Below are 15,314 nucleotides of genomic sequence, written 5' to 3'. Positions count from 1 at the left end.
GGCGTTGGGGTTCAGGCTCAGTCCTTTTCTGGCGAAAAGTATAGGCTGTACTTGACTTCTGAGTGCCTCGGGAGCAACTTTGATAGCGTTGGCTAGGCAGCTAGCGCCGATGATAAACACCATAAATGGTGTTCTGGGGAATATCTTCACCCACTAATCTAGAGGCAGTGGGACTTAATTAATCAACTTAATTTTCGTGGAATGTTCAGTCCTCTAGATCAAACTCCTGAAAATACACGATTTGAAAGAGGGAAAGGGGTCACTATTTAATAAGTTTATCACAACAATTTGGCTAGGATTAGTTTTGTGGAAGTGCGAAAATAGTATTCTAGAAGTCTGTGGCAAAACCTGAAAAATATAGGTTTATTTGTTTTTTTTTATTGATTTTAGAGCCAGCATGGAGCAGAAAGGACTCAATTGCGCTTATTTTCTCAATTATTGGGATGACGATTTACATGATGCTTGGTTCTTTGGCGTTTTCTGCTATAGAGCTGGACAGAGAGAAGGAGAATCTGCGCGATCTAAAGAAAATCATGGAAACTCAAGCGTTCCAATTTGTCGATTTCCTACTAAATGAAACAGCACACCTGGTGTGCGAAGCTAACAGCATTCAGGCCCAAAGTTGTCAAGTTGACGCTTTTAACAAGAGTTTCTACCATCAACATATGTTTGACTTTGTTAGTTGGCTTTTTTCAGCAAAGTTCAAATCTGACATTTTGTCAAGCGGTCTGTTTTCAGGTTAACGAAATTTTGGAAAAATTGGATGTTCATGAGTTCAAAGTTGGCGCTGATGAATCGGAAGTAATTCCAAATTGGGAGTGGTCAGGTGCCTTCTATTTTTGCATCACGACTGTCACGACAATAGGTGAAAAAAGTTTGCGACTTTTTGGTTTTTGTGCAGTATATGGTTTAGTGGAAACTGTTCCTTTTAAGGTTACGGCAATTTCACACCTTCAAGCAAAAGTGGACAAGTTTTGGTCATCGTCTTTTCCATTATTGGAATTCCTGGATTTCTGTTTACTTGTAGCCAAGTTTGTCATCTGCATCTTCACTTGTCATTCAAAATTCGAAGGCGGTTCTGTATCTATACATATCGACGAGGTAAGTCACCGGAAATTGGAATAATTGATTGGTTTTTCATTTAGTTGTATTTATGCCTAACAATTGTAATTATGCCTGAGACAGAGAGAAAGGCTTTATTACTTGGTCAGGACGCCTTAAAATCTTAGTAGACTTCTAATACATCTACATTTAAAATGTGTTTTGTTTTACATCTGTGTTTTGTTTTTCAATAGCCGCAAAGCGATAGGTGAGGCTATTATTGGTCCTATCTTCGTTTTGTTTATTTCGCCAAGATTTTTGCGACCATAAGACGTCACAAACACTGCAAATCTCCTTTTTCATGCAATTTCAACTGAATTGTGTGCGTGGCGTCATTTTGCATTCTTATTGGAGCTATTTTTTTTGTTCATTCGCGTGAGTTTTTGCGTCACACGTGAATAAACTCTCAAAAAGGACTTCATCACTCTGAATTTGAGTTTTCTTCAGTTTAATTCAAAGAAAAGGTCACGTGAATATGTGTCACTCTAATTGAAGGTTATTTATGGGCAGCTAATAGAAGTAGCAATAAGTTATACAGATTGTTAATCAAAATATAACATCTCAGCATTTAATACAAAGAAAGTTTTTTGCTCTGCTTCTTTTACTATCTTCTGGAGACTGCAGATCTACAAAGCTATTGTGGCTATTTTGTCACGCTAATGTGGCAATCTGACAACTGTGTTTTATTTTTGTGAGCTGTTTTTCTGTGTTTATTATTTTCATTTTTTGATAGATTTGAAAAATACAAATTGGTTTATGAAGACGTAAAGATGGGAGGGCCCCAGACCAGCCAATATTCACCCAGTGATGGGAAGAGGATTTCTCGATTCAGTTATTCTAAATTTAGAAGAACAACATCATATATTAAAATAACATACATCTAAAAGATGGAGACTTCTGGAATAGATATTTGCGAACCCCTCGCTTATGTTTCCGCCCAAAACTTGATTTTATTTTGTGTCGGTATAAAAAGTTAGTCATTTCTCAAGAACGTATTAAAAAGGAGTTAAGGTGACTCTTGCCTAATCCTGTGCACTCCAGGATAATCTTTTTTGTTCGTCTGAGTTCTTTTTTTTGTTTGTTTGAACCTTCAGGCTATGAAAAGGTCCACATGTTTTCTTCAACCTCACTGAAACATGACTCGTCGATTTCGTGTAAAAAGGTAATACTACTCTGAAAGTCTTTGAAATTGGACATTTTTGATAACCAGACCATTTGCAAATTCAACTGTAGCATTTCCACGAAATTCAAACACTGTTTTGCTACAGTTTGTATTCATCCGATTTGTGAGGTTCCAATTGTACAGCCAAATCAAGTCATTATGAAAGTTGAGAGAACTAAATAGTAATTTTTGTCACCGGCAAAGGGCACAGAGTTGAGATACACGCATGGCAAGTCATTTACAAAAAGGAGGAGAAGGGGGCCCCAGTACCCCCTTTAGTAGACCACTCAACGCGCTTTGCAGAGATAAAGAGTAGTTATTAACCTTTGTTATTTGAAATCTACCAAACAGACAACTGTGGAAAAATTGAAATCTATCAAAAATGAAGTGAGTTTTCTCAGTGAAACATTGAAAGGTACTTTATCAAACGCCTTTTTGTATTCTAGATATATAACTAGATATATGTACTTCAGATTTGTTGTGATCATAAACAAAACCGTATAAAAGTGTACTCGAAAATGAACGACAGTTAGGAAGCAGGCAATTTGGTCTGTAGTTTTTGATCTCGGTCTGGGAACAGTTCCTATAAAGAGGTTCGTGAAAGGCACCTTTCCAAATAAAAAGAATAATTTTTGTTATTTTTATTAAACTGAAAACTCTGCATAGAATATAAAAAACACTGAATTCCGATCCACATCAACGAGTACAATTGATATTAGTCCGGTAGTGTAATTATTTAAATGGATTTATTATTTGCATATTATAACAGAAAACTTGAGTTAAATTCAAATTATGTCGCATATCTCAAAATAAAAATTAATTAAGTTTAAAGTCAACCCAATCAGTAAACAGTAGTTCTAATTCATTTTCCAAATTTAAAGTCACGCCATGTTGAACAAGTAACCTTCCACAAAAAAGGGTTCCTTTTGTAAGCTGAGGAGTAGAAAGTTCTAAGGTGCTTGGGGAAACTTTTTTTGTGTTGTTTGATTTTAATTTCGCTGGGTAGTTCATTCCAATCTAGTATCGCTAATCTAACAAACGAGTTTTGCCTTTTGATAGAGAAAAATTTTTGGTCCCAGAACAATTTTTTTGTCCTTATAGACTCATGAAGATTCCAGGTGATTAAAGGACGTCCCGATGTTGGTGAAAAAGCAGGTTGTAACTGTTTTTTATTTTTCAAAAGTATTGTAATCTTTTTTTTTAAAAAGAGTTTTACGGGTGGTATATTCCGACTGCATTTAATATCTTGAACAGATTCAAATTTCTGTCTAAAAAAGGTTGCTCGTAATGACCAGATAAGCTGTTTCTCAAGAGACATTATTAAATTTTGCTCAATTGCGTGAATGATAACCGCTGAGTAGTGCAAGTGACTTAATACTAGGGCATTTAGGACAAGTATCAATAGTTTTTGTGGAATTGATTTTCTAATAGCATAAATTGTTTTTATTCCTCGGGCCATTTTTCGTAAGATATGTTTCGCTTCCTCTTGAAACGTTAAATTGCTGTCTATGTGAACCCCTATATATTTTACTTCAGGTTTCTCGTCTATTGGAATTGAATCTAAAATTATATGTTCACTGAAATCTTTTCTTTTGCGCTTACCAAATATCTTGAATTCATTTTTAGAGGTATTAACTGTAAGGTGATGTTCATGATAAAATCGAATAAGTTTGTTTGCATTTTGCTCTAACTTGATTTTGCTTTTGTCAATGGAGGTATCAAAAGTTAAAATAACGGTATCGTCATCATATTGTATGAGTTCAGGTTCATTGTCAACTCTTGTTGCCATTTCATTAATGTACAGATTAAATAAGAGCGGACCAAGTACTGTGCCTTGTGGTACACCTCTATGAAGCATTAGTTCATCTGATATGCAATCTTGTAGTACAACGGATTGGCGGCGGTTTGTAACGAAACTTCTTAAGAGATTTTTTGAGCTCTCATCAAAACCTAAGTTGCCTAACTTGATATCCCAAATGTCATAATTGATAGAATCAAAAGCTTTTGATAGGTCAAGAAATGCTGCTGTGACAAAATTGTTAATGGCAGTTTTGTTTCTGATGAATTATGTGCAAAATAATAGGGAATCGATGGTAGAAAACTTTTTCCTAAAACCATACTGATTTTTACTTAGTAATTTGTTGTCGTGAAGGTACTGACAAATTTGATCCCTCAAGAGGGTTTCAATGATCTTAGAAAGGCATGGGGTAATGGAAATTGGGCGATAGTTATTAGGTTCCTCAGGGTCATCTTTCTTGTATAGTGGTACATGTGCTCGTTTAAGCTCATTGGGGAAGCAAGATAATTTGATGCAATAGTTCACAAGGAAATTTAAATGAGGAGCAATGACAGAGCTTGAGTCTTTAATAGCCCACGCAGGAATGTTTGATGGTCCAATCGGTTTATTTGTCCCCAGTGCCCTAATTGCGTCATGACTCTTTCCGTTACATAGTGAAAGCTAAAAGTTTTTTGTTTAGGATTGCCTGTCCCAGAAGTCTGTAGTGGATGCTGAGGGCCTTGGAATTTCCCAAGTGTAGAGAAACGATAGTTCAACAGGTTAGCAATTTTTTTGTTTGGGTTACCTAATCACCAAATACATTTCTCAAACTGTAGATTCTGGGTTTTGTTTTTTCAGAGTTTCTTACTTCATTTATCAGCATCCACTTTTTTCTGTCACTTTCTGCTGCTTCAATAAGATATCTATAAAATCTGTTGAAATCCTTGTCATTAGAAATACTAAACTGGTTTTTTAGATCAAAGAAATTTTCATAGTCTTTATCATTCAAAAACCTATCGCGATCGACCATCAGTTGTCTTGATTTTCTAGTTAACCATTTGTCTGTTAATGTAAAAAAATTTTGTCATTTCGGATAAAACATTTTTAAGTGGAGCGCTTTTCGAAAGTGCTGTCGTAAAATTTTCAGTGAAAACTTGTAGCATTGAATCCAAGTTGTTCTGAACATACATTTTTTGCCAGTTTTGTTGTTCTAGGCAGTGTTTAAAATCAAGTGCATTATAGTTCTTTTTATCGAAAAATTTTTTCTGGACTGGTACCTTTTTAGTTTCAACATGAAGCCCTAATAGACTTACAGTAGCAGAGTGGTCACTTTTTACTATGCTATCACAAATTATAGTGTCGTTTATAGTTGAACAGTCAGTAATAATGTAATCAATAAGGCTTTTGGTATTGTTGCCCGGTTTAAACGAGTAGGAATGGTTTGGTTCTTTATATGTAAGTCATAAGGAAGTATTACTGTTTCAAGCCTAGATCTTTCCAAGGTATCTAAATAGTTAATGTTATAGTCGCCCAGAAGTATTATCTTTTCGTTTTTCGTAATTGCATTATCAATGTTAATTGCAAGTTGGTCCAAAAAATTAGTGCTGTTTTGTTTATTGGGGTTATAAGTAACATTCACTAGTAATGATGGACAAGTTGGTATTTTCAATGAGACCCATACACTCTCAAAATTCCCCGTAAAAAGATTCAAATCATTGCGAATTTTTGGAGAAAAAACCTTTGGAACAAGCATCATAACTCCACCACCTTTTTTCGTTTTCGTTCCGGCAGGCGAAATACGGTCAGATCTGAAACAACAGTATCTTTCTTTTTCAGGATTGAAAACGTTTATATCATCAAACTCACAAAGCCATGTTTCTGTGAAACAAAAAATACAATTAGGACCAAGATCGTGCACTGGCGTGCGTAATTGTTCTTTCTTGCTAAGAATGCTTTGTACATTTAGATGATAAATTTTTATTTCCGACTCTCTTCTTAGAGTCATTTTGATAGACTCATTGTTTGTTAAAACAGGTCCTGGGTTTGTTTCTATATCACCATCCCTTAGGAGTAGCGTTAAGCTAATCAGAAAAAGAAATATAGTAATATTTTTACATCCTACAAATAAAAACCCTGTTTGTGGAAGGTACTTAAAAGCTTTTCCAAAGCCTTCGTCGAAAGTTTTTGTTTTGCTATGAAATGTAATTGCCACTGTTGACGCGGGATTTCTTGAGGCCAACAGTAGCAAGACTAAATAAAAACATTTTGATTGTTGGGTTGACGAAAAGAAGATGTTGAATGTCATTTATTTTAAACAATTGCAACAACAATTCTCTGAATCATCAGTATTACAAATTATCGTTTTATTGGAATGGGGGTTGTCTTGATTTTATAGTTAACCATTTGTCTGTTAATGTAAAAAAAACTTTTGTCATTTCGGATAAAACAGTTTTTAAGTGGAGCGCTTTTCGAAAGTGCTGTCGTAAAATTTTCAGTGAAAACTTGTAGCATTGAATCCAAGTTGTTCTGAACATACATTTTTTGCTAGTTTTGTTGTTCTAGGCAGTGTTTAAAATCAAGTGCATTATATTTCTTTTTATGGAAAAATTTTTTTCTGGACTGGTACATTTTTAGTTTCAACATGAAGCCCTAATAGACTTAGAGTAGCAAAGTGGTCACTTTTTACTATGCTATCACAAATTATAGTGTCGTTTATAGTTGAACAGTCAGTAATAATGTAATCAATAAAGCTTTTGGTATTGTTGCCCGGTTTTAACGAGTAGGAATGGTTTGTTTCTTTTTATGTAAATCATAAGGAAGTATTACTGTTTCAAGCCTAGCTTCTTTCCAAGGTATCTAAATAGTTAATGTTATAGTCGCCCAGAAATATTATCTTTTCGTTTTTCGTAATTGCATTATCAATGTTAATTGCAAGTTGGTCCAAAAAATCAGTGCTGTTTTGTTTATTGGGGTTATAAGTAACATTCACTAGTAAGGATGGACAAGTTGGTATTTTCAATGAGACCCATACACTCTCAAAATTCCCCGTAAAATGATTCAAATCATTGCGAATTTTTGGAGAAAAAACTTTGGAACAAGCATCATAACTCCACCACCTTTTTCGTTTTCGTTCCGGCAGGCGAAATACGGTCAGATCTGATACAACAGTATCTTTCTTTTTCAGGATTGAAAACGTTTATATCATCAAACTCACAAAGCCATGTTTCTGTGAAACAAAAAATGCAGATAGGACCAAGATCGTGCACTAGCGTGCGTAATTGTTCTTTCTTGCTAAGAATGCTTTGTACATTTAGATGATAAATTTTTATTTCCGACTCTCTTCTTAGAGTCATTTTGATAGACTCATTGTTTGTTAAAACAGGTCCTGGGTTTGTTTCTATATCACCATCCCTTAGGAGTAGCGTTAAGCTAATCAGAAAAAGAAATATAGTAATAATTTTACATCCTACAAATAAAAACCCTGTTTGTGGAAGGTACTTAAAAGCTTTTCCAAAGCCTTCGTCGAAAGTTTTTGTTTTGCTATGAAATGTAATTGCCACTGTTGACGCGGGATTTCTTGAGGCCAACAGTAGCAAGACGAAATAAAAACATTTTGATTGTTGGGTTGACGAAAAGAAGATGTTGAATGTCATTTATTTTAAACAATTGCAACAACAATTCTCTGAATCATCAGTATTACAAATTATCGTTTTATTGGAATGGGGGTTGTCTTGATTTTATAGTTAACCATTTGTCTGTTAATGTAAAAAAAACTTTTGTCATTTCGGATAAAACAGTTTTTAAGTGGAGCGCTTTTCGAAAGTGCTGTCGTAAAATTTTCAGTGAAAACTTGTAGCATTGAATCCAAGTTGTTCTGAACATACATTTTTTGCTAGTTTTGTTGTTCTAGGCAGTGTTTAAAATCAAGTGCATTATATTTCTTTTTATGGAAAAATTTTTTTCTGGACTGGTACATTTTTAGTTTCAACATGAAGCCCTAATAGACTTAGAGTAGCAAAGTGGTCACTTTTTACTATGCTATCACAAATTATAGTGTCCTTTATAGTTGAACAGTCAGTAATAATGTAATCAATAAAGCTTTTGGTATTGTTGCCCGGTTTAAACGAGTAGGAATGGTTTGGTTCTTTATATGTAAATCATAAGGAAGTATTACTGTTTCAAGCCTAGATTCTTTCCAAGGTATCTAAATAGTTAATGTTATAGTCGCCCAGAAATATTATCTTTTCGTTTTTCGTAATTGCATTATCAATGTTAATTGCAAGTTGGTCCAAAAAATCAGTGCTGTTTTGTTTATTGGGGTTATAAGTAACATTCACTAGTAAGGATGGACAAGTTGGTATTTTCAATGAGACCATACACTCTCAAAATTCCCCGTAAAATGATTCAAATCATTGCGAATTTTTGGAGAAAAAAACTTTGGAACAAGCATCATAACTCCACCACCTTTTTCGTTTTCGTTCCGGCAGGCGAAATACGGTCAGATCTGATACAACAGTATCTTTCTTTTTCAGGATTGAAAACGTTTATATCATCAAACTCACAAAGCCATGTTTCTGTGAAACAAAAAATGCAGTTAGGACCAAGATCGTGCACTAGCGTGCGTAATTGTTCTTTCTTGCTAAGAATGCTTTGTACATTTAGATGATAAATTTTTATTTCCGACTCTCTTCTTAGAGTCATTTTGATAGACTCATTGTTTGTTAAAACAGGTCCTGGGTTTGTTTCTATATCACCAGCCCTTAGGAGTAGCGTTAAGCTAATCAGAAAAAGAAATATAGTAATAATTCTACATCCTACAAATAAAAACCCTGTTTGTGGAAGGTACTTAAAAGCTTTTCCAAAGCCTTCGTCGAAAGTCTTTGTTTTGCTATGAAATGTAATTGCCACTGTTGACGCGGGAATTCTTGAGGCCAACAGTAGCAAAACTAAATAAAAACATTTTGATTGTTGGGTTGACGAAAAGAAGATGTTGAATGTCATTTATTTTAAACAATTGCAACAACAGTTGCAACAGTGAATCATCAGTATTACAAATTATCGTTTTATTGGAATGGGGTTGTCTTGATTTTCTAGTTAACCATTTGTCTGTTAATGTAAAAAAAACTTTTGTCATTTCGGATAAAACATTTAAGTGGAGCGCTTTTCGAAAGTGCTGTCGTAAAATTTTCAGTGAAAACTTGTAGCATTGAATCCAAGTTGTTCTGAACATACATTTTTTGCCAGTTTTGTTGTTCTAGGCAGTGTTTAAAATCCAGTGCATTATAGTTCTTTTTATCGAAAAATTTTTTCTGGACTGGGACCTTTTTAGTTTCAACATGAAACCCTAATAGACTTAGAGTAGCAAAGTGGTCACTTTTTTACTATGCTATCACAAATTATAGTGTCGTTTATAGTTGAACAGTCAGTAATAATGTAATCGATAAGGCTTTTGGTATTGTTGCCCGGTTTAAACGAGGAATGGTTTGGTTCTTTATATGTAAATTATAAGGAAGTATTACTGTTTCAAGCCTAGATTCTTTCCAAGGTATCTAAATAGTTAATGTTATAGTCGCCCAGAAATATTATCTTTCCGTTTTTCGTAATTGCATTATCAATGTTAATTGCAAGTTGGTCCAAAAAATCAGTGCTGTTTTGTTTATTGGGGTTATAAGTAACATTCACTAGTAAGGATGGACAAGTTGGTATTTTCAATGAGACCCATACACTCTCAAAATTCCCCGTAAAATGATTCAAATCATTGCAAATTTTTGGAGAAAAAAAAACTTTGGAACAAGCATCATAACTCCACCACCTTTTTCGTTTTCGTTCCGGCAGGCGAAATACGGTCAGATCTGATACAACAGTATCTTTCTTTTTCAGGATTGAAAACGTTTATATCATCAAACTCACAAAGCCATGTTTCTGTGAAACAAAAAATGCAGTTAGGACCAAGATCGTGCACTAGCGTGCGTAATTGTTCTTTCTTGCTAAGAATGCTTTGTACATTTATATGATAAATTTTTATTTCCGACTCTCTTCTTAGAGTCATTTTGATAGACTCATTGTTTGTTAAAACAGGTCCTGGGTTTGTTTCTATATCACCAGCCCTTAGGAGTAGCGTTAAGCTAATCAGAAAGAAATATAGTAATAATTTTACATCCTACAAATAAAAACCCTGTTTGTGGAAGGTACTTAAAAGCTTTTCCAAAGCCTTCGTCGAAAGTCTTTTTGCTTTGAAATGTAATTGCCACTGTTGACGCGGGAATTTTTGAGGCCAACAGTAGCAAAACTAAATAAAAACATTTTGATTGCTGGGTTGACGAAAAGATGTTGAATGTCATTCATTTTAAACAATTGCAAAAACAGTTCTCTGAATCATCAGTATTACAAATTATCGTTTTATTGGAATGGGGGTTGTCTTGATTTTATAGTTAACCATTTGTCTGTTAATGTAAAAAAAAACTTTTGTCATTTCGGATAAAACATTTAAGTGGAGCGCTTTTCGAAAGTGCTGTCGTAAAATTTTCAGTGAAAACTTGTAGCATTGAATCCAAGTTGTTCTGAACATACATTTTTTGCCAGTTTTGTTGTTCTAGGCAGTGTTTAAAATCAAGTCCATTATAGTTTTTTATCGAAAAATTTTTGCTGGACTGGTACCTTTTTAGTTTCAACATGAAGCCCTAATAGACTTAGAGTAGCAAAGTGGTCACTTTTTACTATGCTATCACAAATTATAGTGTCGTTTATAGTTGAACAGTCAGTAATAATGTAATCAATAAAGCTTTTGGTATTGTTGCCCGGTTTAAACGAGTAGGAATGGTTTGGTTCTTTATATGTAAATCATAAGGAAGTATTACTGTTTCAAGCCTAGATCTTTCCAAGGTATCTAAATTGTTAATGTTATAGTCGCCCAGAAATATTACCTTTTCGTTTTTCGTAATTCATTTATCAATGTTAATTGCAAGTTGGTCCAAAAAATCAGTGCTGTTTTGTTTATTGGGGTTATAAGTAACATTAACTAGTAAGGATGGACAAGTTGGTATTTTCAATGAGACCCATACACTCACAAAATTCCCCGTAAAAAGATTCAAATCATTGCGAATTTTGGAGAAAAAACCTTTGGAACAAGCATCATAACTCCACCACCTTTTTTCGTTTTTGTTCCGGCAGGCGAAATACGGTCAGATCTGAAACAACAGTATCTTTCTTTTTCAAGATTGAAAACGTTTATATCATCAAACTCACAAAGCCATGTTTCTGTGAAACAAAAAATGCTGTTAGGACCAAGATCGTGCACTAGCGTGCGTAATTGTACTTTCTTGCTAAGAATGCTTTGTACATTTATATGATAAATTTTTATTTCCGACTCTCTTTTTAGAGTCATTTTGATAGACTCATTGTTTGTTAAAACAGGTCCTGGGTTTGTTTCTATATCACCAGCCCTTAGGAGTAGTGTTAAGCTAATCAGAAAAAGAAATATAGTAATAATTTTACATCCTACAAATAAAAACCCTGTTTGTGGAAGGTACTTAAAAGCTTTTCCAAAGCCTTCGTCGAAAGTTTTTGTTTTGCTATGAAATGTAATTGCCACTGTTGACGCGGGAATTCTTGAGTCCAACAGTAGCAAAACTAAATAAAAAACATTTTGATTGTTGGGTTGACGAAAAGAAGATGTTGAATGTCATTTATTTTACACAATTGCAACAACAGTTCTCTGAATCATCAGTATTACAAATTATCGTTTTATTGGAATGGGGGTTGTCTTGATTTTACAGTTAACCATTTGTCTGTTAATGTAAAAAAAACTTTTGTCATTTCGGATAAAACGTTTAAGTGGAGCGCTTTTCGAAAGTGCTGTCGTAAAATTTTCAGTGAAAACTTGTAGCATTGAATCCAAGTTGTTCTGAACATACATTTTTTGCCAGTTTTGTTGTTCTAGGCAGTGTTTAAAATCAAGTGCATTATAGTTCTTTTTATCGAAAAATTTTTGCTGGACTGGTACCTTTTTAGTTTCAACATGAAGCCCTAATAGACTTAGAGTAGCAAAGTGGTCACTTTTTACTATGCTATCACAAATTATAGTGTCGTTTATAGTTGAACAGTCAGTAATAATGTAATCAATAAAGCTTTTGGTATTGTTGCCCGGTTTAAACGAGTAGGAATGGTTTGGTTCTTTATATGTAAATCATAAGGAAGTATTACTGTTTCAAGCCTAGATCTTTACAAGGTATCTAAATAGTTAATGTTATAGTCGCCCAGAAATATTATCTTTTCGTTTTTCGTAATTGCATTATCAATGTTAATTGCAAGTTGGTCCAAAAAATCAGTGCTGTTTTGTTTATTGGGGTTATAAGTAACATTCACTAGTAAGGATGGACAAGTTGGTATTGTCAATGAGACCCATACACTCTCAAAATTCCCCGTAAAAAGATTCAAATCATTGCTAATTTTTGGAGAAAAAACCTTTGGAACAAGCATCATAACTCCACCACCTTTTTTCGTTTTCGTTCCGGCAGGCGAAATACGGTCAGATCTGAAACAACAGTATCTTTCTTTTTCAGGATTGAAAACGTTTATGTCATCAAACTCACAAAGCCATGTTTCTGTGAAACAAAAAATGCAGTTAGGACCAAGATCGTGCACTAGCGTGCGTAATTGTTCTTTCTTGCTAAGAATGCTTTGTACATTTAGATGATAAATTTTTATTTCCGACTCTCTTCTTAGAGTCATTTTGATAGACTCATTGTTTGTTAAAACAGGTCCTGGGTTTGTTTCTATATCACCATCCCTTAGGAGTAGCGTTAAGCTAATCAGAAAAAGAAATATAGTAATATTTTTACATCCTACAAATAAAAACCCTGTTTGTGGAAGGTACTTAAAAGCTTTTCCAAAGCCTTCGTCGAAAGTTTTTGTTTTGCTATGAAATGTAATTGCCACTGTTGACGCGGGATTTCTTGAGGCCAACAGTAGCAAGACTAAATAAAAACATTTTGATTGTTGGGTTGACGAAAAGGAGATGTTGAATGTCATTTATTTTAAACAATTGCAACAACAATTCTCTGAATCATCAGTATTACAAATTATCGTTTTATTGGAATGGGGGTTGTCTTGATTTTATAGTTAACCATTTGTCTGTTAATGTAAAAAAAACTTTTGTCATTTCGGATAAAACAGTTTTTAAGTGGAGCGCTTTTCGAAAGTGCTGTCATAAAATTTTCAGTGAAAACTTGTAGCATTGAATCCAAGTTGTTCTGAACATACATTTTTTGCTAGTTTTGTTGTTCTAGGTAGTGTTTAAAATCAAGTGCATTATATTTCTTTTTATGGAAAAATTTTTTTCTGGACTGGTACATTTTTAGTTTCAACATGAAGCCCTAATAGACTTAGAGTAGCAAAGTGGTCACTTTTTACTATGCTATCACAAATTATAGTGTCGTTTATAGTTGAACAGTCAGTAATAATGTAATCAATAAAGCTTTTGGTATTGTTGCCCGGTTTTAACGAGTAGGAATGGTTTGGTTCTTTTTATGTAAATCATGAGGAAGTATTACTGTTTCAAGCCTAGCTTCTTTCCAAGGTATCTAAATAGTTAATGTTATAGTCGCCCAGAAATATTATCTTTTCGTTTTTCGTAATTGCATTATCAATGTTAATTGCAAGTTGGTCCAAAAAATCAGTGCTGTTTTGTTTATTGGGGTTATAAGTAACATTCACTAGTAAGGATGGACAAGTTGGTATTTTCAATGAGACCCATACACTCTCAAAATTCCCCGTAAAATGATTCAAATCATTGCGAATTTTTGGAGAAAAAAACTTTGGAACAAGCATCATAACTCCACCACCTTTTTCGTTTTCGTTCCGGCAGGCGAAATACGGTCAGATCTGATACAACAGTATCTTTCTTTTTCAGGATTGAAAACGTTTATATCATCAAACTCACAAAGCCATGTTTCTGTGAAACAAAAAATGCAGTTAGGACCAAGATCGTGCACTAGCGTGCGTAATTGTTCTTTCTTGCTAAGAATGCTTTGTACATTTAGATGATAAATTTTTATTTCCGACTCTCTTCTTAGAGTCATTTTGATAGACTCATTGTTTGTTAAAACAGGTCCTGGGTTTGTTTCTATATCACCATCCCTTAGGAGTAGCGTTAAGCTAATCAGAAAAAGAAATATAGTAATAATTTTACATCCTACAAATAAAAACCCTGTTTGTGGAAGGTACTTAAAAGCTTTTCCAAAGCCTTCGTCGAAAGTTTTTGTTTTGCTATGAAATGTAATTGCCACTGTTGACGCGGGATTTCTTGAGGCCAACAGTAGCAAGACGAAATAAAAACATTTTGATTGTTGGGTTGACGAAAAGAAGATGTTGAATGTCATTTATTTTAAACAATTGCAACAACAATTCTCTGAATCATCAGTATTACAAATTATCGTTTTATTGGAATGGGGGTTGTCTTGATTTTATAGTTAACCATTTGTCTGTTAATGTAAAAAAAACTTTTGTCATTTCGGATAAAACAGTTTTTAAGTGGAGCGCTTTTCGAAAGTGCTGTCGTAAAATTTTCAGTGAAAACTTGTAGCATTGAATCCAAGTTGTTCTGAACATACATTTTTTGCTAGTTTTGTTGTTCTAGGCAGTGTTTAAAATCAAGTGCATTATATTTCTTTTTATGGAAAAATTTTTTTCTGGACTGGTACATTTTTAGTTTCAACATGAAGCCCTAATAGACTTAGAGTAGCAAAGTGGTCACTTTTTAATATGCTATCACAAATTATAGTGTCCTTTATAGTTGAACAGTCAGTAATAATGTAATCAATAAAGCTTTTGGTATTGTTGCCCGGTTTAAACGAGTAGGAATGGTTTGGTTCTTTATATGTAAATCATAAGGAAGTATTACTGTTTCAAGCCTAGATTCTTTCCAAGGTATCTAAATAGTTAATGTTATAGTCGCCCAGAAATATTATCTTTTCGTTTTTCGTAATTGCATTATCAATGTTAATTGCAAGTTGGTCCAAAAAATCAGTGCTGTTTTGTTTATTGGGGTTATAAGTAACATTCACTAGTAAGGATGGACAAGTTGGTATTTTCAATGAGACCCATACACTCTCAAAATTCCCCGTAAAATGATTCAAATCATTGCGAATTTTTGGAGAAAAAAACTTTGGAACAAGCATCATAACTCCACCACCTTTTTCGTTTTCGTTCCGGCAGGCGAAATACGGTCAGATCTGATACAACAGTATCTTTCTTTTTCAGGATTGAAAACGTTTA

General features: G+C 33.9%; 1 protein-coding gene across 1 annotated transcript in view; it reads left to right on the top strand.

The window, feature by feature from the left end:
• The first annotated feature begins 393 nt into the window (after window positions 1–393).
• LOC142358018 (potassium channel subfamily K member 1-like) overlaps window positions 394–15,314 on the top strand; it is a 31,189-nt gene continuing 16,268 nt past the window's right edge. Inside the window, exons 1-3 of the mRNA XM_075409491.1 lie at window positions 394–677; window positions 739–865; window positions 934–1,101. Of these exons, the coding sequence (XP_075265606.1) occupies window positions 444–677; window positions 739–865; window positions 934–1,101 (529 nt within the window). The 5' untranslated portion in view covers window positions 394–443. The remainder of the gene's footprint in view (window positions 678–738; window positions 866–933; window positions 1,102–15,314) is intronic.

This window comes from Convolutriloba macropyga, unplaced genomic scaffold (genome assembly GCF_964194025.1).
Source record: "Convolutriloba macropyga unplaced genomic scaffold, txConMacr16.3 SCAFFOLD_1396, whole genome shotgun sequence".
NCBI lineage: Eukaryota > Metazoa > Xenacoelomorpha > Acoela > Convolutidae > Convolutriloba > Convolutriloba macropyga.
This window is presented reverse-complemented; position numbering and strand designations above follow the sequence as displayed.